This window comes from Columba livia, chromosome 12 (genome assembly GCF_036013475.1).
Source record: "Columba livia isolate bColLiv1 breed racing homer chromosome 12, bColLiv1.pat.W.v2, whole genome shotgun sequence".
NCBI classification, from domain to species: domain Eukaryota; kingdom Metazoa; phylum Chordata; class Aves; order Columbiformes; family Columbidae; genus Columba; species Columba livia.
The window spans coordinates 8,236,631-8,262,138 of NC_088613.1; the positions used below are offsets into that span (position 1 = coordinate 8,236,631).

Consider the following 25,508-nt stretch of genomic DNA (forward strand, 5'->3'; position numbering starts at 1 on the left):
GGTCTATTTTCCAGCTACCAACAAGACAATAATTTGAAAACCAGTTTACTTTCTCTTTCCTCATTATTCGTCCTCATATTTTTAAATTTTTCTGACTGGCCTCTGAATGCAAGATTTTGAAGTGTTTGAACCACTATAACCTGCCAATGGCTGAAAGGCATAAAGCAAGGCGAGCACCTCTCAGGAGCTCTTTACTGCTCTTGCACTTGAGGAAATGAAAAGATAGAAGTTGTATCTCACCAGCTGAGGCATCTCTGCTGAAGTTTTTCCATCTCGTACAGGCGCTAGCAACTCCATGGCCACTGGGTGTCAGCATCTGTGCTTGCACGCTGAGGAGGAGGAAAGCAAGTGCAGTATCGCTTTGGCCAAAATTCAGTATTTAGTGCATGAAAATTAAATAGATGGCGCTCTCACCGTAAAACAGATGAGTTTTTTTCTTTTTGTACCGCTAAATGGAGAAGTGTTGCACCTTTGCTCCATCACTCAGTGCCAGGTTGACTGCTGGGTAAGATCACCCCTTGTGCCTTGTGACATCGCAACCATGGCACAGTGCTGCTGAGCTGATCAGAGCGGCATCTCCTGCAGCATGTGTCAGCCAAAACCAGCCCGTGCTCTCCCACCCCTGCTCGTGCCACTGAGCAACCACAGAAATACCCTATCAGCTCCAACTGGAGGCTCTGCTGACTGGGGACTGTGCCCTGCTCTAAGTCCCTGCCTTGCTCTGGCACCAGAACCTCCATCCCCAAGCCACCGTGGGTTTCAGCACCCATCGCCAAACCACCATGGGTCTCAGAACTCATCCCAAACCCACCATGGGTCTCAGCATCTATCCTGGAACCTCTACAGCTCTCAGCACCCATCCCTGAGCCATGCAGCTCTAGAGAATACCTAGATCCTGTAAGGATGTAAAGTAGCACAGCCCTTCTGGCTTCAGCTTCTAGATGTCCAGGCTTTGGAAGTGCAGAAGAATCCTAGAATAGTTTGGGTTGGAGGGGACCTTCAATGTTCATCTAGTCCTGCTCTCCCGCAATGAGCTGGGACATCTTCAACCAGATCAAGTTGCCCAGAGCCCCATCCAGCCTGGGGTTGAATGTCTCCAGGTATGGGCCATCTATCACCTCTCTGAGCAACCTGGGCCAGTATTTTACCATCCTCATTGTAAAACATTTCTTCATCACATCTAGCCTGAATCTCACCTCTTTAAGTTTAAAACCATCACCTATTCTGTCATAACATGCTCTGCTAAAAAGCCTGTCCCCATCTTTCTTATAGGCTACCTTTAAGTACTGAAAGCAATAAGGTCTCCCTGGAGCCTCTCTTCCCCAGCTCTCTCAGCCTGTCCTAGTAGGAGTGGTGTTCCATCCCTCTGATAATCTAAAATCTAAAGAGCTTCATGGACCATGGCAAGTTTGCAGCTCTCTGACTTGTGCAGCAGGGTACATTTGAGAGCACTGTCAAACTCTTTATATCTGTGTAGAAGTTGAATTTTCTCAGGAGAGTCTGTGGTTCTCATAGCTTCAAGGCAAACAAGTACAGCTGATGCATGTGTTTAACAAAACAATTTGATGCAACATATTGTGGCTGAGCTGTCTGAACAGCTGAAACAGCTCTGCAAACCATCTGTGTCAAGATCCTCTTCCTGGAGTACAGGGAGATAGAACAACCAGCTGAGGAATGACGGCCACCACAAGGTTTGCACCAAAACTGAGTGTTTGCCTCCATGCTGTCCTGGGCTGCTTACCTTCTGTGCCCCATACCCATCCAAACATACCATGGAACTGCTCTGCTCAGGAAATAAAAATCGCCACTTCAGCAAGTGTTATGCCAGCAGATGCATTTGGAAAACAAAACAAAACAAACCAAACAAAACCAAAACCAAACAACTAATCTAAAAATCCTAAACATGGCCTTGACATTTCCTTTTCTGGTGTCTCTGCCCAAGCAACAGCCACAGTGTTTAAGAAGGTCTCACTCCATAGAGCACAGCCCTACTGCAGCCCCTGGCAATGCACACACTAATTTCCCACAGCAAAGAGACTGCAGCAGCTCTGCCTTCTCTGAGACACTGGATAGAGCTGCATTGCCCTGATTTTGCTGGAAGGTGCAAAAGCTCATCCCAAGTTCCTGCAGCTGCAGTGGGGGCATTTGAGCCATGGTCAGCAGGAGTTGTTTTCATTTAGAAAACAAACAAACAAGAAGTAATGTGGAGTGTTTCAAAAAGATGAACCCAAAATGCCTTGTGTTGTGATTTCAAATTTGGTCCATCTTTTTGAAACATCCTGTAAATATCAGGGGGCTTTGTTGTTGTTTTTATAAGTTTTTTGTTTGTATGTGTATTGTGTATTTTCTTCCCTTTTTTTTTTTTTTTTTTTAACAAAGCAAGAACCAACTTCCTTTAATAGAATTCACTTATCTAGATATCTTTATGATTTAAAACCAAAGAATGGCAGAATGTTCTTCATTGGAATTCATGTGGTGGTGGAGAAAACATACGCACCAAACAGAAACATGATGTTCTTGGGAGAGGACACACTATATTTCAAGACTAAAATCTGTATACACATGAGTCCCTCCCCACCCAGGCAGAGGGTCAGGATCAGAGCACTGAAGAGCTATTTGCCTTGAAGATGCCAAGTGCCCCATGTGAATGTGTGTCGCTGTAAGTGTCCAACCATCCCCAGCTCCATCCAGCCTCAGATTTTCTGTCAATCCCCCTGTGTGCTGACTGCTGTGGCAGCCCACAGCAAGCCTTTTCTGCCAGTCTGCTTGGGCAAAACCCAGTCTTTGCAAGGACTGCAGCCTCGCAGCTGCCCTTGGACAGGCTGACCTCCCCTCACCAAGCACCACCCCCTGAGTGGCCATGACACACAAGTGCAACTTTGCTAACAGCAAACAGCTGCAAAGAATTGTTTAAACCATCCAGTGTGAACAGCTTTCCCCATGGTACTGCTACAGAAAATCGACACAGGAGAAGAAACCAGAGACAATTGAAGCAGGTTCCCATCCTGCCCTCCAGGTACCCAAACATCCCTCGCACCCTCTCAGGGTCTGACCGCAGAGCTGGCGCTGCCCAGGGAGCCACTGTGCCACCCGGAGGTCCCCATCTGATGCATAAAGCCACGAGAGGATAGCCCTTGCCTTTTATGTAATGATGTTCAAGCTCTTAACTGTTGAACTGGAAATATGTTGCAGCCTTTGGGACTCTCAAATTGGTCTTGGCTGGTAGCTGACCAGAAGTTTGTGCCCATGCTGTCAATTTATTTAGAAACACTCATACTGTAAAAACAATAACCTTGCTGCCTGCCAGGTTCAGCTGAGTCCACTTTCAATAAGAGACAACTTAAAAGGCCAACAACACAATATGTTTTACTGAAGCAAAAAGCATGAAGTTCCTGGCTGCACAGTTGCAAGTGCACCAACAAAGAAAAGCATTTAAAAAGTCAGACAGTGCAAGCAAAAAACAGGCTCTCAGCCCTTAAAACTGCTCACCAGTGTTTTCTCAACTACATCAGCTAATGGAAGCCCAACAGGACATTACCTCAATGCTGCAGCTCCTCAGAGCAGGCTGAGACTGCCTCCAATAATACTCAAAGTCCAAAAAATGCTGTCATGGGTAAATAAAACTTACGTGTCTGTGTGCAGTCAGGATTGGGCTAGCCAAGCTGGTTGATTCTGGATGCTTCTGAGAATGAAATATTGCTTCATACAATTTGGGGCTGGCTTAGGGCTGAGAAAACAGAGCGTGCACAATCCCTTGACTTCATATTCTCCTTGCAGGAGATGCACTGACTTGGCACAGCCTCACCTGCTTTCCTCCAAAATTGTGACATTTTTTATGGCTTTGCTAGGATTTGGAAGGACTGTAGCACAAAAATAGTGTTCTTGCTTCAAGATGTTTGTTCCTCCCACACTTTGGGACATGTTGATGGAGAGGTCAGGAGTGCTGCTGTGCAGATGGCTGGCTTGGTGCCCAATCTCCACCAGCTGAGAGGCTGAGGACATAAGGGCTGAGCTCGGTCCTCCTGCTGTACCCCTTTAGCATAAATTCCTGTGTGAATGCAATAGCTGAGCCCTCAATAAGCTTTTAAGTTGTTACTGCTGCCTCACCAGAAAGTACAGTTCCAGACCTGGAATATTCCACTTGTTAGAAACCTGCTTCTGATTCCTAGTTTATTTCTGGCCCTTTTTGTTTGCCAGTGTTTTCCTCTAGCCTAAATAACTCCTGTTCCTCCTTAGTCAGAACAAACACTCCCCAATGTCCTGATGGAGAACTTTCCTCACTGATTTTTGGCTGCTAGGAGGAACAAGCCAAGCTTTCTACTTCTGATAAAAAGGGCTCTCTATGCCCCTGCCTGGACTTGTGTCCCCCCACCATAATTATCACCAGGGCTGCTGCTGAGGCCCAACACACAGTCCCATCTATTTTTTAAAGCAAAAATGCCAACTAACTACAGCACAACTGGCAACCACATTCATGTACTCCAGGAGTAAAGAACTGACTAGGGAAAAACACTGTTTGTTCAGCACAGTTTGTTGCACAAAGTTGGTAAAGATCCTACCACTTTGTTAAATGCCATTGTAGGACAGCCTGGTAGAGGACACAGGCAGATTTCTCTTTAGCAACACCCATGAAGGGTGCAAGACAAACCAAATGCTCATTTAATGGTTAGCTCACCTGTGTGCCAGTCTAGTGGCTGTGCTGCAAAAAGAAGGGGGAGCTGAGTGGGCTAAACATTGCCATGGCTTCACAGGGGAATCACTGTGACTCGTGGATTCTCTCTGAAGACATTTTGGGATGTGAACTAGGGGTGCCTAGAGGGGAGGTACCCTCAACGCAGGTGAAATTTCAGCTGAGGTTTTGCGCTCACCTGTTGCTTTGAGCAGTATCGTGATCATTGGGAAGGGTGGGCACTGAAGTCTTCCTCCTCAAAAAGTCACAGAAATAGCTGTTCTAGGCTTCAGTCAGGAAAAAGGAGCCCTATTAAAATCTTCTGTAGCTTTGAAGAGCATCCAGCACCAGCACCCACTTGTTTTTCTGCAGGAGGAGACACTGAGAACAGCACCACACACAAATGAAGAACCGCTCTAGATTTTAACAAACGCAATCAGGCAGTGGTCTAACAGGCACCAGCCTACAGAGAATTTTTAGTGTTCCAGCAATTTAAATATCTCAAAATGCCACAATTAGATCCTATTAAAAACATATGTTGGATAATTAGGCTGTATTTTAATTAAACATTAATTTATCCAATTTGTTGTTGAACTAATTACAAGTCAAACACAGGAAAGCTCAGTACAGTGGTTTTAACATGCCTCTGTGTGATGTTCTGTGATTCGTTTTTCGAGTCACCTGAGTGTTGGTAGCCCACTGGAGCAAAAAAGCAGCAGCTGTTGTCCCAGGAAACTGCTGGGGAAATTGTATTTATAGGCTAAAACACCCTTTGTTTTTTTTGGGGGGAAGCAGAACATAAGACAACATTCATGAGAGATGTAACAACTATTGCTTCACAGTCTCAATTTTCCACAATAACTTTTCACCCCTTGGCTGCTGTGAGGAGTCTTCCAGCACCCCAGAGCAGCCAGTTACTGGACTTGTGTCACCACTTCTCTACTTGCTAGGTCCCTCCCTGAATCTTTAAATTTGTGGCCCAGGAGGACAAGCTTTTGCAACCTTTTCTGCAGTTGCACTTGCTCAGCACAGAGTAAAGCCTGCTGGGCAGGACACCAGGACATGCTGTGCTGGGTTGTAAAACAAGAACTATGCCAGGGAGAGCTGCAGGAGGGCTGCCCGTGCAGCTCAGGGCTCCTTCCCATATACCGACACTGCCTCCTGCCATCAGTAGAATCTACGATTTAGGAGTGTTTTAAGCAAAATTTTTCAGTGCATAGCTCACGCACTTGACTGTTCATTAAAGATCTTCTGGTGTGGTTCTTTAATTGGCAAGTGTACCACGCCACATTGCTTGTCTGTCTCATACATATATATCCATATATATCTATATATACCTATATCTCTAAAAATCACTCACCTGAAGACTCTCCATCTTCTTACAGAATTGCAGTGTCCCTGCACAGCCAAAAGAGAATAACACATCACACAGATATTTTGTTGACTTCTGACAACTTCAGAGCACAAGTTTCAGTGTGGGTAAAAGCAAACAAGCAGAAGACCTGAGACTTAAAGAAAAATGAGAGAGAGACAATAACAGTCAATAACAACTTTGTAGTTAAAAATGAAAAAATTAAAGCATTTTTTGGTACATGCACCCCCACCACTATATGATCACTAGAACAGCACACATTTCACGGTGACACCTAGAGCCACATTTATCTTCCCATCACAGGTTTCTTCACCAGCTGTTCAGCTATTCCTACTTTTTCAAGGGAAGACTGAAGCATGATGATACCACCTGCTGCTCTCTGGAAACTCTGGGATGTGTGTGTTCATGTGTGCAGATGTGTGTGTACATCTGTCCATCTCTGTTCCTCTGCTGCATCTGCCTAAGGCTTGGTGGTCTTTGCATATTTTTTTCCCAGGAAAAAGCCTTTGATGCCTTTTCCACTCCAGTCTGAAATGGAGGCAAAGCCAAGTGCAGCTCTTGGCTTGGCACATAGTTATCCTAATGATACTGTGACCCAGGGAGGAAACCAATCCAAGAGACATATGGATCTTTTTCACGTGACAGACACTGCTTTTGGAATGCCAGATAAGCATAGTTTGTCTGCAAGATCATACACCCATCATTACTTCAAAGTCAAACCATATTTCTGAAGAGCTGTGTGTGGTTCGTTTTTTTTTTTTTTCTTTAAAAGATGATTTTCCTTTGGAATTTATGTCTCCATATCCAGGGCCCTCGTGGCTCCAGCACATCAGATGACTACAGTCAGCCTGCTGACTTACAAGGGAAAAGCACTGACCACACTCCGTGCCAGTGATGGATCTCTTTGTAGGGCTGTCCAGAAGAAAGGCCCTAGTGGCTGACATGAGTGTCTCTATAAAGAAAAAGACACTAACCCCACTGCTCATACTGACTACTCACACATCACCTAACATTAACATATAAAAATTATCACTCAGACAAAAACTATTGCTGACTCACAAGTCGCTAAAACAAGGAAAGCCGTGTTGAGGTGGAATGCCTTGAGGCTCCTCAGCATTGGCTCTGAACCATGTCACCTCCCAGGTGCCACAGCCTCTGGGTAGCTGCTCTGATCTTCAGCAAGCACAGAACCAAAGGAGCAGTTCCTTGTCCTCAAAGAACAGCCTTTCAGGCCCCCAAAGTTCCCCAAAGCCACCACAGCTTACTTCATGGATGCTGTACCCCAGACTTGGCCGTATAGTGCAATGTCACAGATGCAGATGAGCCAACTCACATCTAGAAACCAGGTTGCTCCACCACCAGACTTGGTGCCTGAGCAAACATGGCCAGCCTTGCATCTGGCCTCTGGTGGGGAAAGCTGCAAGCGCAGACAGCTCAAGAAGGTGCTACTTCAGGGGCTGATGCCACAAGTAGACTCCTTGGCCCAAGTCAAACAGGGTGGTCTGTTTGCTGGGTAGGAGGCTCTATGTGCACACTTGGTCTTGCAGGCAGCCTGCACATCTCCCATCTGGTTTGAGAAACAAAAGCAAACACAATTCAGCCTATAGCACCAAGGAAGTATTTTCACTTGTTCAGTCCAAACTCAAAACAAACCACCACCAAACACACTATTTGTAAGACAAAACCATACCTGAGCTGAAGTTTGAGGACTCACACAAAACTTCCAGGCAGCCTCAGGGCAGGGCTTCTTGAGGCACCACCATGGTTAATGACTACAGCACAGGACAAACAAAGCTGCTGTGGGAACAACCTGGCTTTGGTTAAGTTGTAGAGAACTAAATCCATCCCTCAAACTGAGGTAATTTTAAAAGTGTCATTTTTAGCAGTTAGTCCTGGAGGGAGCAAGGACAAGACAGGGAATAGTTTATTGCCATCTTCGTATTTAACAAGTTTTGGGATTGGAAGAGTTGGGATATCTGCAGACATTAATTTCTGTGATTAAGCAACTGTGGGTCATACTTCAAGTGTGGGAGGAGAAATGAAATTTATCCTCCTCCTTATCATCATTTTTATTGTTGTTTCATGGTTTTTTGTTTTTGGGTCAGGACATAGTTTTCACTCAGGAAAGATTTTAAATGGGGACAGATGAAAGAAAGAGAGGGCAGGTTCATTTATTTATTTTCTGATAGACCATGAAAAAAAAATTAAGAGTGATTAAACCAACAAACTTTCTTTAATAAATTAATAGCAGCATCACAAAACCCTGATGTGAATGACCCAAAGGAAGTTGGGTAACTGACAGTATTTAACCATTCACAAAAATGTTATCACCCACTGGCCAGGAGAGAACACAGGCACTGTAAGGTAGTTCCCTTGTCTGCTTATCTAAACAAGTGACATTCATTGGTACGGGTCCAGCTGAGCCCCAATGCTTGACATACTTACAGTTCTGGTACTGAATATTTTAAAATAATTTATAAAAATTATGTAAATTCTCTGTTCCCTTCCTATTATTTACATCCAGATATAGTAGGTTCCCTTTTTCCCCTTACAACAGAACCAGCAAGGATAAGACATGAAGGCTCCTATGCAAAGACAATGCCTGTGTGTGGTCTTACACTGAGTCTGAGAATGTTGTGGAAAACGAGCTATTCACTCATGTGCTAGAAGCTACTGTAATTCAACTTATTGCTGAATGCTTTCAGAGTCTGTGGTTGGCTTTTAAATATATGTAGATATGTATATATATGTACACACTCACACATATATATACACACGTTTGGAAAAGATACGCTGTGATTTCACCTAAGGGAAAAAAAAAAAAAAAAAAAAAAAAAAAAAGGAGAGAACTTGAAAAGCAATGTGATCTTCCTGACTTTTTCATTACTGCTTGAGATAGTTAAATCTGACTTACAGCAAAGGGCAGTCACCAATGGCACAAGTTTGTGTCTCTGGCCAGTCCTTTTCCTGCTGATTACCAGACCTTTTTAGAGAGGCAAGTGGATTCCTGAGCATTCAGGCTCCTGGCAGTAGCAGCAGGCGGGCACATGGTGCATCTCTGCTGCCTTCTGCAAGCAGTAAGCCATGCTCTGCACTGGAATACCTCACCTATCTGCATGGAAGTTACCCAGGAGGGGATGAGGAAGAAGAAAGGACCATCAACATCAACACATCAGCCTGGGAGAAACCCAGCAGCAGCTGCAACCCATATGTTGTGTTTTGGCAGTGGCCTCAGTGAGGTTGTTGCTGTAGACAGCAATGTAACAACACAACGTTATACTAAAGCACTAGCAGAATTTTCCATTTCTTCTACAAGACAATTTTGGTGGGACGAACTCCGCAAGCTTAGAGTACAAGCAGTTCATGTTAGTAAAATGCAATTTATCTATGCTTAGTGTAAGCTTTTCTGTTCTGAGCATTTTCATAGCCAGAGGCTGTCAGTGATGCTAAGTGCATCCATGTTCAATGTGCACTGCAGGATTTGTGCATTAGTTAATGAAGATGTAAAAACCTTATGGGTGATATCTGGCATTAGACAACACTCTACACAAGGAAAATTGCATGACAGGCATCACCCCAGAGACACAGTGCCAGAAAGACACAATGCCTTGAGGGTTTATCTACACAGGAACACAGAGAAAAATTAATTCAAATTATACATGGTGTGAATTAAAAGCAGATTACTTAAACTCCATTAAATCCCAGTGTGGACACTTTCATTAAGATTTATGTAATGTAATTTACTTAGGGAGTGAAATGAAATAAATAAAATTTAAAAGTTAATCCAGATTTATCTTCCATGTAGACTAGCTCCAGGTCTGCCTTGCCGTCCTTGTTGATTGTTTCCTTTTGAACCATGTCACCAGCAAATTATTCCAGTCACATACTCTGTCCAGCTCTGCCCATCCCCTCCTGAAACAGGAGAAAGAAGCAGAGACCCTCATTTATTCCTCTCCTGAGCATCTCCCAGGGATGTGTATTCTGCACCTCACCACCTGACCCTGACCAGCACCACATGCACAGCAGCTTCTGGTCTACACCCAAAGCTGTTTTTCTTCACTAGCACTGCAAGTCCCACGATGCTGAAAAATAAAAGCAGATGCTGAACAAGCTAAGGAATAAATAGATGCAAGGACCAAGAAGACAAGAGCTCTTACAAAGTCAGAGTGCTCTTCTACAGTTTAACCAAAGACCCTGATCACCCAAGCAATCTGTGAAGTCAGTGCCACGCACACTGAGCACAGCTTGCTGCATCCCAGAGCTGATGATTATCTATAAGACCAAAGGAGGGCTTTTTATAAATCTGAGGCACTCCAGTTATAAAATGGTTAAAGCAGATAACTGGGGTTCTGTTTCTCACACTTCTCCAGGTGTGCAAGGGATCCCAGTCAGGATCACAAAACCACACCAGAACTTCATTCCCCACCTTCCTTTGGGAAACTGGAGCCTCCTGGGGAACAGAAAGAAAATGGCAGGATTGGAGAGGGAGTCAACATTTAACAGAGGTCCCTTGAAGTGCAAGATTGCCCCAACGTGGCAGCAAGGCACTACCTGTAACAGAATATGTCTGGCCAGGTGCCTGCACAGCCACTACACTTTCATGATGTCTCTCTGCCAGGTTTCTGTACAGTCCTTACACGGCACAAGTAGGGGTGAGGATTTAAAGTACATATTTACTGTCAACTTGAAAAAGAAAGTTATACTGATCAAGTCTAATAGCATGTATTTGATATATAAATATTAACGTGCCATTCTGGACTCCAGCAAATGCCACCTGAGATAAATATTCAGCATTTTTGTTCATGCACTGGAAGAAAAATTCAAACGTTTTGTCCATGACATATGCAAAGTAACTAATAGTTCTGATCTAATATTAACAGTAAATATAGAACCTTAAACTTCACTGCAGTATATCAATATATATGATTTTAAGTACTGGACTGGAAAGACGACTCTCTGTTTTACTTAAAAAAAAAAAAGCTTTGTTCAGAATGCAATATTTACATCGTCCTTTGAACAACACTTACATTTTTACACAATATATTTTGGCTACAGATAGGCTGTAGCAAAAGGCTGTGTGAGCCACCTTTATACACAGCTCACTCTTTCGCTTACAACATTACAGCTGTTTATAGAGAGCTCTGAAGTCCCTGGTTGCATTTCAAGGCCCTCCTCAGCTTCATCTAGTTCCATGCTATTGAGTTCATTGCCATTTCGATAACTAGTTAAAGTCAGATCTTTCCCATATAAAGCTGTTGAAGTAACATTCAGACACTGGTTCTGCCGCAGTGCTGATTTTTTACTGGTTTTGTATAGGCAACGGATGTAATTGGAAAAAGCCCTGCGGTACGTTTTATTGAAGAGTGTGTATACGAGGGGATTAATCCCAGAGCAAACATATCCCACCCAAACAAACACATCGAGGAGTTCACTCAAGAGGTCTTTATCGCAGGCTTCCTTGCAAAGGACAGACATGACATTAGTGATGAAAAATGGGCACCACATGATGAGGAACAAAAAGAAGACTATGCCCAGGACCTTGGAGGCTCTTCGCTCATTGTTGATGGACTGCATAGTTCCTTTCCGAAAAAGCACTGCCTCCTTGTTTACAGGAGAGTTCAAGTGAGATGCCCCCTCATGATTGTGAAGCATTGAAATGTTCTCTGTGTTGTTTTCCTTCTTGAGACAGTTTACACTGCTCCTCCTCTGCCTGGGCACCTCTCCACACATGAACACTGTTGCCTGTCTCTGCAGCACCTGGATGGTCAAGCAATACGTGATCACCATGATGATGAGAGGGATGAAGAACGCCATGAAGGATCCAATGAGGACGAAGTTCTCGTCGTTGAGGACGCAGGTACCATTTATGAACACCCTGGAGTCATCCTGCAAACCCATGACTGGAATAGGCATAGATATCCCTAGAAGAACAAGATCAAAAAAGAGACAGTTACCTGGACGAACAGGGCTCCAAAGAGGCAGCAGAGATAATGCAGGTCCTGCACATATTCAGCCCTAAAGCTGTTTGAAAGAGAAATTGTTTCTCCCAGGTGGAAGGGAGAACCTTGTGCAACAATAATCCTGGGAGCACAGCTCCAGGACATGCACACCCTTCACTAGAAACAACTGCAGCTTTGCTGGGCTCCATAGCTGACACAGCTAATGCAGTGTAACTCCTTTATCAAGTTATTTTTCTAGCATATATGTGATTTGTGTAGAAAAGGCAGTCATTACCCTGCTCTGTTCCAGTTGGCCACTCCATGCTTGCCATTTGAAGGGGGGTTTAAAGTCACTGACATAAGATAGATAGCAGAAAACTTTAAAGAAGAAAGTTATCAAAATGCAAAAGAATTACAGCTATAAAGATTTAGAAGCAAGTCTCTTAAATACATTAAAATAATCCTGACAGAAAAATGGCCACTTCTCTCATGGTATCATAGACACATGGTAGAAAAGCTTACGGCTTTTCCTTATCAACTATCTTGGTGCAAGTAGACAGTGACTTCTGCAAGGTCTGCCTGCCCAGGCATGTCATCCACAAGCAGTGTGAAACTAAGAAGTACCACATACACAGTCTTGCTTGAATTCTTAGAGAAGGCAATTACATAGTCACATGAAAAGGCTGCAGCATCTATCTGCCTGATTCCTATCCTTCTATCGTGAATACAGGGCTAAAAACTGGAACAGACAACATGAGAGTAGAAAAGGTGTAGCTAAAATGGTAATCAAATTGACATGATGGTCTGAAATCAGAACCTCAGCTACAAGCCCTCTGGCTGAAAGGATGAAAACTTGAAATGATTCAATTATAATAAGAACTGGAGCACAGCTTCTAGCTACTCCTAAGCACTAAGCAGACTAATAAGCCTCTGGAATCACTGCCCTTGACAAGGCAGTTTCTCTTCTATCCTCGTGGCACAGCACTTTCTACAGTCATGGACTTAGTGGCAGATAAGTGAGATTAAGAACATTTTGGATCCTTTTTCCTCTTCAGCATCACCCAGGACAGTTTGTTTGCCTGGGATTTCAGGACATCAGGCCTTTCTGAAGCAGAAGCCCTGCAGGGAGGTTCTCTGCAGATGGCTGTGTGTCCATGCTGTTTGGCACACTGGCAGAGCAATCAGCATCTCAAGCCTGAAGCACAACTGTCCAGGACTGTACAAGGTAGCCCACATCCACAGCTAGCTACTGGCTTCTCCCTTGCAGAGTGAAGGAATGAAAGAACGAAAGCATTTTGAATACCTCTAGTTGAGATGCATTTACTTAATGTCCCCAAACACTGCATTCCTCTAAGGAATATATATCTGTATAGCTGCTCTATCATACCATGTGAAAGTCATCAGCAATTTACTGTGGGGACAGACCGAAGAGGGAATGCAGGACTCATGTGAGATTACTGGATCTCACTTCAATATTCTTCATGCATACTGAGATCCAAGCTTTGTCCCTTGATCTATGGATCTCAGTCCCACAACAGGACAGACCCAAAACCTTCCAAATAATTTTGTCTAGACACAGCCAAAAACAACAAAAGCAACAACATGTTTTGATATACCACAACCTATGTGTACCTGAGAACATGGAAAAGACATGGTGGGGCAGATCTAGTTAGACCATCACGGGTTCATTTAGCCCTGTCTCTTTTCTTTGGCAGGTACCAGTTTAGGACCATGGTACAAAATGGGGCAGCTTTCAGCATTATAGCTTAGAAAATTCCACAGCAAGAAGTTGCATCCATGTCTCATTTATAAAATAACGTTTGAGAGACCTATCTTCCATGAATTCTTTATCTCACTTATAACTCCACAATACTCAGCAGCATTCTGTTCCACAACCTGTCACATGAACAAAGTATTTCTTTCTCATTTTAAATTTGCTGCCTGATAATTTCCTTTGACTCCCCAGAGTTCCTCTACTGTAAGAAACAGTGAATAATCACTCTCTGGTCACCTTTTCAGTAATTTTGTAAACCTCTATCATCCCTACTGTCTGATATCTCTTCTAGAACTGAAGAATGCTATTCTATTTACTCTCTTCTCATGCCAAACTCATTTTATGCCTTTGATTATCTTTCTCCATTTCTTTGCAAATTCCTCTCTGTCCTTTTAAAGAAAGAACAAAAAAAAAAACAACCCTGCACATCTCGGCAGTTAGAGAGCAGCAGAATGTCTTGTGTCTTCCCTTTTCTACCCTCTGGCCACCCGACCGTCCGTGAGCACTCATTCCACATGCACACATCTGTGGGGCTGGCTGTGTCCTCCCTTAGCTCTTTCACCTGAGAAATAACCTATGCTGAGGTCATTGTTGTGTCTGGATTGCTTTTTTTGGGGTTGCTGTGAACAGCACAGGTCTTAAAACTAATCCTGTGGGACTCTGAATTTCTAAAAAGGAAGAGTAACATGCTAAAGAGATTAACTAGGCCATTTTTCCCATTCCAGCTAAGTGTTTTCCAGGACTCTGCAGAATACATCTGCAACTTGCCATTACCATAAAATTACTATTTGCCAGTAATCTAGTGAAGGAATTTCTTCTGAAAAGTAATGATTATAAATGTCTTCTGTTATTACAGTATGTGTTTCCTTAGCCCAAGTGATAGTTTCAGTATTTGGTTTTCTTTCCCTCTACATGCTAACATCTGTCAGTTTACCTTTGGCAAGGCAGTTGTCTCCTTTCTGAGATGTTAACCCCTGTTACCTTCCCTGTGCCAAATCCCTGTGACTGCAGTAACTTTCATCCCAGCAAGCCAGTGACTCTTCATCATTAAAGACATCTTTACAATGCCTGAGCTCCATCAAACCATAGACATTTGAGAAATTGTGTGAGGTGGACAGACCAGTCTTCACACAAAGAAGAAATCTGAATTATCAATGGCATTGCACTGGGATTATATTTGCATAGTTAATTTTATACTATAGAGCCCTCTATAACACATACTCTTGGAAATAAAACTCCAAAATGAATAAAGGTTCATTCATGAAGTAGTCATGTCTGAATTTACTGTTACTGCTTTAACCAAGGGAAACAAGATGAGAGATTTGGGGATATCTTCATGGTCACACATATGAAGTACATTTGGGAAGAATAACCTAGTTCTGGGATATGATGAATAAACAAATCAAGTTCACTGATAGCAGTGTAAAACTCTGCATGAGCATGAGATGACAGCACTGATGACAGGGAATGAGGATGTAGCTGCTGTAATGGAAAACTGTCCATCACCTCTCTCATTACCAAGTGTGGTTTCAAACTGATAAAACACAGAAGAGAGTGAGTACCAGGTCTTTGCTTTTTCCTCCAGTCCAGGAAAATCCCATTATTAACAGCAGTAGGAAGAAAGATGCCCTTGGAAGAGCTGCCAGCACATATTCATTCAGCTGTCAGTTAGCATATGGTATTGCTGAATGGGCAGCATCACCCTCATCTCAAATGCTTTTTCCCACCTCACACTTGTCCTTTCCAACTCATTCTTTAATATGAGATTGATCACTGATCCACCCCACAATCCAGTCCTAAAGGGAACTAAGTCTGTTACACAACCTGGGCAACAGTGACCAACTCTACACCACCCCAGCAGTGAGAAGGGAAGCATGGAAAGCCTCAGACACCCATGAGGGGCTTCCTTCATGGGGGATTACTGCAAAATTGCTGCTGCCATAATCCCAAGTGCACAAATACCTGCTTGCAGACACAGCTCACACCCTGGCCCTGTTTTCAACAGGCTTGTCCCAATCAGTAGGTGTCGTGCTTACCACCAAGCATTCCCATGGTGCCTGAACAGGAGTAAACATGAATGCCTGCCTTACTTGAGTTCAGCTGTTTGAACAAGCACAGAGAAAGCATTTAACTCCACTTGACTCAAGCGACCCACAGTATTACCAGTGTGGTTGTAACTGTTCGTAATTTAAGAACTAAGGTCTGTTGGTCAGAGAAACCCAAACTCACTACACCAGCACAAGGAGCCTAGTGCCAAATCAGACAAGAGGCTCCAAAGCTACTGCTGTCCAGCCCTACTGCTGCTCCATTCTCCCAGCCCCAGTGCAGAGCGTTTCCTGAGCTTTTGCCTTACACCTGAGATGACACACTCTTCACCAACAAACATCAGGCTGATAAAGTGAGCTGAGGTCTCCAGCCTTGAAGGCATTTTCCAGTTGTGTCAAATAGCCCTTTCTGACTAAGGCAACAGTGAATTCCCAAAGAGAGGTGGCATTGTTCCAAAAATTTGCAAGGTAAAAGCTTTGCAACCTTATTGTATATCATGCTTTGCTCTTCAAAGCAAACTTGGTCCTCTTGCTTGACGTTTGAGCAGTGCCTAGGGCAACTGGTTTCATCCCAGTAAGAAGAGACAACCAGCCACAACCAGCCAAAAAGCCATGAACCAGGTCCCTGCTAGACTCAACATCTGAAGCTCCGTGTACCCTTCTGCCAGGCAGCAGTTTGAGCAGAACATCCCCCTCTCACCACAGCAGTTCACAAGGCAGAAGATAACTGTGATTTTTTTCTCTTCTGTCCTCCTTTAGCTTCTGCCTGACAGAGCAGTGGGAAGCAAGAGAGACATCCTCCAGATAACAAATCCAATTATAGTTGTTGTCCTAACTGATTCTTGTCAGCTTTAAAGATATTCTTAAGCCAGCAGAACACTTCACCAAATGGGACTGAGATGATGCTGTGGACACAGAGTAACAGATGCTCTTCACAGATTCTCAATTAATAAAACAAAATCCAAACAACTACAAATGTGGCTTTGTAAAACATTTACTAGCTTGTTCCAGAGAAAAAGCCAGCTAATAAGTCCAAATTGACTTTCACGGAGTTTAGACTTAAATGAAAAACAATAATGTTTTTGTGTTTAATATCTTGGTTTTTTTTCTGTTAAAGCGCATGAGACTGATAGAGATTACTAGATAGATGGAGTCTTTGATGGTTATTTCCACTAAGGAAGGAAGTAATTTCCATTCTTTCTCACAACATTCTTACACAAGAAGATGCTTGATTTCCTCCTGGGACAACAACCTCACTAAAGAAAACAGAGGCCTATGTATGGGTGTACTCTGTCTTTCCATGTCTGGGATTCTCAGGGCTGAACAGAAGAGGCGTCATATTTTGCTACAGGTACAGGGGCTTGGGAATTCCAGGGATCACCTCTCCTGGTGTCAGCGTTGGATTCAAAGTCTGCTGTGGTCCATGGCAAGAGTTCTGCCAATGCAGGTGGTCTTTGGACCTCACTACCACCCTCCTGGCATTTACACAGAATTAAACAAACAAACAAACAAAACAACAACAAAAACACAGCGAGAAAAACCAAGAACACTGCTGTCCATGCTAAACACTGCATGTTTAAATTGATATATTTAATCTCCCATGCATTGTTGTACAAAATAATCTTAAAATCTTAAGACATTCACCTGTTAGCAGCTGCTGTAACTCTGCATTAGCATCGAAATCTGTTAGAGGAAACAGGAACAGACTACCCTAACCTTCTCAGAAAAGGAAAAAGAAAACTAAACCAAAACTGATTGATTTCTTAAGAGACGTGCCTCATAAATTGCCTGCACATTTCTCTCTTAATAACTGAGAGACAGCAAGAAATAAACCCCAGTAGACAGTAGCCTCCTGACTTGTGAAAGAAAAGGCACCAGTTTCAGAAAGCAAAGTTCTTAAGAGGAAAATTGAAGAACGTGGGCTTTCGAAGAGTTCAAAACCACAAAAATTCTGTATATTTCTCATATGTCAGCAGACTAATTGCAGTGCATTCCATGTGCTTATGCAGTAACAATGCACCTTCAGGGCTAGATTAGGTCTAGGTTTATCTAACTGTTCTAATAAAACAACAGTGCCAGCCTTGTGTTGATTTAAAGTCAAAGATAAAAGGGGACTGAACTTTGAAGGATCTCAGTGCCCTCAACAAGCACAACTGCAAACAGAGGAATGTAATTACTGACAGTGCCTGAACAAGCTGCTGACCTTTACTTAAACCTTGCAAGAGCACTGAATAAACCAAACCCAGACGGAAAACCAGAAAACACCAGTAAAAGACAGAAGAAAGAAAGTATTTTCCCACTTTCCCTTCTATTTTGCTAAATTACTTCTCTTGGTTTGCTCAGCCGCATGTTTCCAATGGTGCATTTGAACAAAGGGTGATGGGGCTCCTGCTCATAGCATACCTGCTCCCAGGGCTCAGCTTCCCCAAGAAATCAAACAATGATGCCTAAACTGATGCAGTAACCTCAAACAGGAGACACTGGCATCTCCCTTGCCCCTGGGAATGAATATGGTGGGATGGTCAACCCATCTTCTGTGCAAAACACACACTATCACTGTCTGCTGCTGCCCCAGGCAAAACATTTCACTGATGTCTGATGACAAAAACAAACCAATAAAGCCTGAAATCCCTAGCTAGTTCCCTTGATACAAACTCAACTTGTTATCAACTGCTATGATCTTCCTCACCCTGATTACTCTTGCTGTTGTGCTATGGAGACCAACACCCCTCTTTGAGAATCATTGTACAATCACTCAGGCAAAATAATGTCTTCAGAGAAAATAACCTTGTAGTCAATTCTAATGAATGGGAAACAGAGGCAGAAAAAGTCCTAGTGTCATGCTCTAGTCCATAAAGCAAGGGGTTCTGTCTCAGACACGACCAGAAGACAGTTTTATGGGCACAAACATGCACTACTGCTCTACCAGAAGCAAGCAGTACCCTGGCTTGCAATGCTAACACCACCTCCACACTTACTTGAGGCTAACAAAAACTACCAGGATCACCACCACCGCAGCATTTCTGCCTACAGAAATCATCAGCTATGACCCTCATGCTCATGCAGGAAGAATTTCAGTCAAACACACTGTCAGACTTATAATGTCAAGCACAACAGGGCAAAAGTATATTAATACAGTTTTCTCCTAAATCTGTAAAGAAACTAATGCTAATCTCTCAGGTTTTACTAACATGCAACCGTTTTTCTCAGCAATAATATCACTGTCCTTCTACCACAGCAGTGCTGGTAGTCAGGAGTTCACACACTCTTCCAGGAGGTGAAGGGTGCCTGTCTAACCTTTGTCTTCCCAGTGATAGTTGCCTTAATGCTGCTTCCTTATCTCCATGTGATGAGCTACAAACAGAACCAGCTTGATTGGTGGGAAAGGTTTGAACAAAATCCTGGTAACATATTTTTACCTTCCATCTGTTGTCTTCTCCATTAGCAATGTTTTTGCCTTTTTTTTTTTTTTTCATGAAACATGTCCAAAGGTTTGTTTGCTAACCAGTGCCTGAAGTCTGCAAAGAAATTCACGTGTGTGTGCTCCTGTCCCAAAATGCGGTCTCTCAGGAACAGCTGCTGCCCAGCACAGAACAGAGGGTGCTCAGGAGCAAGAGTGTCTCATCAGCACCATGGGAACAAACAAATGCCTTGCTGAGAAAGTCCCTAATCCCAGAGACACACATATGGGCAGAAATGCAAACATGCTCTAAACCTGTGACCCAAAGGAGGTCAATGTGAATTACTCCAGCACAACCTGCTCTAAGCCTGTAAGGAGACTACAATTCCTTTTAATGTCAGTGGTGCCACTCAAAGCATGTTCCTCAAGCTGAGTATCATTTCCCACTGAGATTATCACCAGTGAGATGGGGAGGGCTTAACTGGTACCTGGAGGCTCCATAAGGACATCATTAGGAGAGTTTGCATGCATGGGGCTACTCAGCCTGTGTGAGAGAAGAACACCCAGGGCAGGAGCAAAAAGCTGTTAGAATTAAGGTCACTTAATCCCAGATGAGCATTTACTGATCCTTGCAACACATGTCTTTCACACTTCTACAAATACACCTCCTCAATAAGACAATGAAGTAGTATGAAAGTTTAAATGGGGATGTAAAATTCCTTTTTAAAGTTGAATGGTTTATTATGTACTTAAACCCCAAATATCTACCTGAAATCAAAATTGTAATATCATTACTGAGTCAGAGAGAGAATGAAAAGAAAAAAGTCCAACCACATATCATGTTATTAACATAACAGTGCATTTCCCTTTTTTGTTACTTATCCTGTTTTCAAACAGAAACAGGACACGTGGGGTCTGCTTATGGCACTGATACAAAGAGCATAATTTAAAGGATGACATTATCTCCGCCATTTATCAATTGAATTTACACTGTTACTAAGGATGTAAAACTGTGAGTTGGGAAACTGGTAGCATGTGTAATTTTGGTACTGGCTGTAAATAGCCAAACCTTGAACTTTCTGGGAAGCAGAGGAAAACTGCTTTTGTGCTAGCAGGCACAGAGCTGGCCCGCAAGAAACTTAAGAATGAAAATATTTTACTTATTTTCATATCAGAAGCAACGTGTGTACACCCTTCCACGTCCTCAAAATGCTTTCCTTCACATTTCCAAAGTGATATTTATTTTATATTAATTTATCTGGTTTATACTTTGCCTCGTATTACTTGGTGGGCATTTAGAGTTTGACTAGCTGCCCATCACCCAGCTGAGAGCTGTGTGGGGATCTCCTCTCGGGGTCAGGGTGGCCCAAGGCCACCTTCCTCAGAGCAGGATACAGGGAGTCTGGTGGGATGGTTAAGTTCACATGTTACTAGTGAAAACCTTTGCACTTGCAACTGTGCAAAATCTGAAGCCTCGAAACAACATTGAGATTCTGCCAGCAAGCTCACGTCTATAATTTATTTTCATTTTCAATTGTGTGGCTATTTCTGTTGCTCACATTTCTATTTCCAGCCTCAGAACAGTGTGAACTACCACAAAACTCGTTTTTATAATCCCAGCACTTCACAGCATCCTCTTTTTCCACTAACTGAACACAAAAAGTCTTGCTCAGGTTACATTTGCTAAAACATGGGACAACTGGCTGTGATATACTTTAATCTGGAACAAAGAGGGCTTTGGAAAAGACCCATTCATAAAGTAATTATCAACAGACAGGAAGGCCCTGTTATGTTCCCCTGCTTAAAAACCTAATCATAGGTTTAGGCTTCTCCAATCTGCCAAATTCATAGCTCAGTGAGCAAAGAACCCCTATTATATATTTTGCTGTCAGCATTAACATTTCAGGAAAATGGAATGCAAAAGCTACTAAATTAAGATAAATTACATGCTTTTTACTTCCACTTTTAAATTCTGATTCAGGAACTGAATCAGGGTTCTTTACATGGGGTGCATTTAAAAGTTTCTTCAGTCCAACTGAAGCAGGATTTAGGAAATGCAAACCAAGCAACCTGCATTTAAGTGCTGCTTTGAAATTGATACTTCATCATGTACAGAAATGTACAAATTCATTTGTGATACTTAATACTGAAGGGAGGGTGAATTCACTTAACCTGCTTCATCCTCTTGAAAATTGCATGGGATTTCATTGGGCCTTCCAAGTGAGAAGTAGGTAAGAGCCAGAAGGCAGCAACAACATACTTTGGGTGAGCTCTTTCATTTCATGTTCATTTTATTCCTGTATCTGTCATATTGCTAGATTAATTTATGAAGTAAAAATAGTTATGCTAAAATAAACCAGGTACATACTATGAGTACTTTTTTTTTCTCCATTTAATCAGCCTTCTGGAGAAAGTTCAAGTAAATGGGTAAGCCCTATTGCATGCACTGGGAAGGGTAGAAATCCAATGGCATTCCAGTGCCCTGGAGAGGGTGTCTGGGGACTATCAGTTCTGCCTGTATCCTCAAAAAAAGGGATGTAAGCAAACACCCTCCCTTGGCCAGCTGTATCTGCATCAAAGAGAATGAACAAAACATAGACAAAGCCCAGACATGCTGTACACCCTCAGCAGAGGGGGGCACACAGGTACAGGTGTAATGCATCTCCCTTTCCAGACGGGTGAGGGAAGTGCTGCCTGGGGCCATCCCCCAGAGTGCTGAGCACTGCCGATATCCCACTGAGGGACTGCTCACAGCTTCTTCCTAAAGACTTTGGGTGCTAGGAAACAAATGCAGCACCCATTGGCTTACTGAGGGCTGACAAGCCACGTGCCTGCAAAAGAAAAGTGCCACTCCATCTGCTTTATAAGCTACTACTTTCAGTGTGCATTATTTCACCTGTTTCACATCCTATTATAAATGCAGACTTGTTAAACATCACCCAAAAAAGCTGGACAGGGTGACATGTTTGCACTCTACAACAGCACAGTCACCTTGCCTATCCTGGCTCAGGTAATTTTGTCCTCGGGGGACAGTACAGCCCATAATGTTGCTATTTTCCATTGTCCTGAGCCCATTGCCCACCCAGTAACTCCAGGAAGAAGTGGGTCTATGTCTGTCTTTACATCTGTTTGGTCAGGCCTCAGATTTGCTTACTAGTCTGTCTACTCAGCAAACCATGCATGCACTAATTGCCTTACTTTGTTCCCTGGACTCTTAGTCCAAACCACAACTCAGCCCTCAGGGTATTCCTGCAGGCGGCCACATTCAGTGCTAGCCAAAATGTTTAAGGATATGTCTGCAACACGTAAGGCAGTATAGGCAAAAATCTGCAAGTTAGCTCCAGAAACAGAAGCAGAACAGTCTTACTGCCCAAATTTTGCAATGTGCTACTTAATGCTGCTGACAGATTTAAATGGCTCTGCTAGGGGCAGGGAGGATACCAGCTGCTCCCTCTATGTTACAGCACAACCCGGGGCACAGATTCTGTACCGTCTCTGAACCGCCTGTGCAAATCAAGCCTGAGGATCCTGCTTATGAAGTTGTTCGCATGTGATTGTTCATGCACAGAATTCAGCAGCTTTCTTTCCTACACCAAATAGGCAGCACAGGGAATTTAAATAATTAAAAAAAAATCTTAAATTAATTGATTAAACCAAATCAAATTTTGCTCTGGATTGTATCACCTAGAAGACCCACAGAAGGCCTATGGCACATGAAATTTTTTTTCTAACAGATATTCTTGTAACATTCATGAGGAAAGGAAATATATTTCTGCCATTTTCTTGCTTTTCTCCATAGCCTTTTTCCATGGCAAGCTTCATCAAAAGTGGCCCCCACAGCACCCAGACATCCAGCTTCATATTCCACTTCTAAAGCAGACAAAACCCAAGAGAAGTTCAGGCGCTTGAAACATGTACAAGCACTGACAGTGACAACCGCTTTAGAGAAGAAAAGTTAAATGTTAAATCTTTGTAAGACTGCATCTTATTCAAACAAAAAAGGCAATACAGCAGAGGAAAGTGGTCATACAGTTCTTCTGACCCTGCTCCAAATGATTCTTTTATAAAACACATTGAAAGTATTCTCCCCAAAATATTTTTCTTCATGTAATTTGTGATATTACAATCATCTTGCTATCACAGTTCTTTTTCTTCCTTATTTTACTGCTGCTTTATTTATTGCCTTTTATCAAAGTGATACAAAAGTGTCTTCTTTTATGTCTACTCATTTACTATGACTTGAAACTTGCCAGCTCAGTACTAGCAGCAATCCAGCTGTGGCAGAGTATAATACAGGCTATAAAGCCTGTGCAGGAGCAATAAATACCTCGCTGTTCACCTGCTTGCAATTCTGCGTTGCTTCACTTCAGCTGCTACCAGAATTTGAGTGAGTTTAACTGCAGCAACTGCAGCATAGACATGTCATTTATACTGTCTGGATTTTCCTTCCAGAGTCTTTGCTAATCCTCTTCTCCTCTTTGTTTACACTGCAGTTTTATAGTACCATTTGTCTGTGTTACTGTCATTATTGGCATATTGATATGTACACAGCAGCAATGCTTCAGCATTGGAAGTGGTGGTATTCTGAAAAATGACTACTTATTTTGGTCAGTGATCAACCGCAATGAAAAACTTCTGTTTCCCAGTAATCATTTATTATCTTCAGACATGCAGGCCAGGTAAATTAATTTGAGTATCCTCTTAAAAATCCTAAATGAAAATTGGAGTAACACTATTATTCATTAAGACACAGTTAAGGTTGTGAGCCACATTGCTTACCTATGGATATGGTCCAAACTGCAGCAATTTTCATAATAGCCTTGGTGCGGGAATTGAAGCGACTGTGCTCAATGGGATTGCGTATTGCTACATACCGATCAAGAGAGATGGCACAGAGATGCATAATAGATGCAGTTGAAAAGAGCACATCTAGGGAAATCCATATAGGGCACAACTGTTTAGGCAAAGGCCAAGCATAATCTGAAACATAGAGAGAAAAGAAATGAAAGGAAAAAAGAAAAGGAAATAATTTGGGAAGCTAGGCCACCATTTCTGAGAAACTGTTGGAATATTTTAACTCTGCGATACCAGGGAGGGACACGTGCACAAGGAGTGGACACAGAAACCTCTTGCAGGGCCTCTCCTTGGGCAGTCTCTAGCTCCGGACACTCCATAAACCTGTAGCCAGCTCCCACACATCTGTTTTCCATGACCAGTAACTAAAGGCAAAGGAACATTTATTTAGCAATTCTTCCAAGTGACCATTCTAGCTCTGTTCCTTTTTCTTAACCTTTCCCCCATATCTTTACAAAATCAAATATTAAATTAATTTATAGTTGTCTTATCACATTTTTTTAATGGATTGCATAGCACTATGTGGCATTAACTTCACTCAGATCCTTTCTAAAGCCGTCTCAATGTATCTCACTTTGTTTAGGAGAAACGTAGCAGACAGTTCTTCTACACAGGTTAACAACTACCTAAATGACACTACTTCGCCTTAAATATTTTCCCCAGGCAGCAAGTCTTAATAACAGAGGAATACTTGCCTCTTTACCGAGCAGCTGGGATTGAGTGGCTGAAATTTGAAAACTCTTTTGAAGGCAGACAGAGCTGAGTACTATTCTTCACAGAAACAAATATGCCAGCAAGCTGAACAGATTAGATAGCTACATCTGACAGCGGCAGGCATGCAGCTAATTTGGGTGCCTGCATTTATTAACAAGTTTGCTCAGTGCTGAAGTACAGCCTGAGAGCTAAAGTGATTCAGGAAGATCCTCAAGGGGCACTTGTATTTAAATTAAAGCTCAGAGGAAATTGATTGGTGAATGATACTCCCATGTTAATGCCCAGAATGGATTGTGGGAGATCAATAACATGTCCTGCCAAACTCTGGGCTTCTAACACACTTATGAAAACAAGTCAACAGTATCTATAGCTGCTGAAAACATGAGAGACTTCATAACAGTTGAATAATGAGATTCTTGTGTCTTCATTCAGAACAGGGGTGTCTAAAGCAGTCTTGAAGTTTGCCCTAAGGATCAGAAACATCACTCTGCAGAATCAACGTTATATTAAGAACGATGCAGCTCCATCTTACTGATCTTGAATGGAAAGGGAGAAATGTTAGTCTCAGAAAGCATATTTTGAAACAAATTACTCATGCAAGAGAGACCCAGGATACCTTACATACAGACACCTGAAACGAACCGAATCAGAGCAAATTATTATGAATTGTCCCAGTGAAGCCCAAGAACCCTTCACAAAGTGCATGGCAGAATGAGATGGACACAGTAGCTCATTTTACCA

At 42.7% G+C, this 25,508-nt stretch overlaps 1 protein-coding gene across 14 annotated transcripts in view; it reads right to left on the reverse strand.

The window, feature by feature from the left end:
• Window positions 1-25,508, reverse strand: part of HTR2C (5-hydroxytryptamine receptor 2C) — a 241,176-nt gene that overhangs the window by 15,987 nt on the left and 199,681 nt on the right. For 11 of the 14 annotated variants that reach the window (XM_065077688.1, XM_021284989.2, XM_065077687.1 and 8 more), the window contains 3 exons: window positions 23,979-24,179; window positions 6,030-11,962; window positions 4,869-5,050 (listed from right to left, as the gene is read on the reverse strand). In XM_065077688.1, coding sequence (XP_064933760.1) covers window positions 11,130-11,962; window positions 23,979-24,179 — 1,034 coding nt within the window. In that variant the 3' untranslated portion in view covers window positions 4,869-5,050; window positions 6,030-11,129. Of the gene's footprint in view, window positions 1-240; window positions 330-4,868; window positions 5,051-6,029; window positions 11,963-23,978; window positions 24,180-25,508 lie in introns of all 14 variants that reach the window. The other 3 variants (XM_065077681.1, XM_065077677.1, XM_065077689.1) reach the window with 2 other exon arrangements.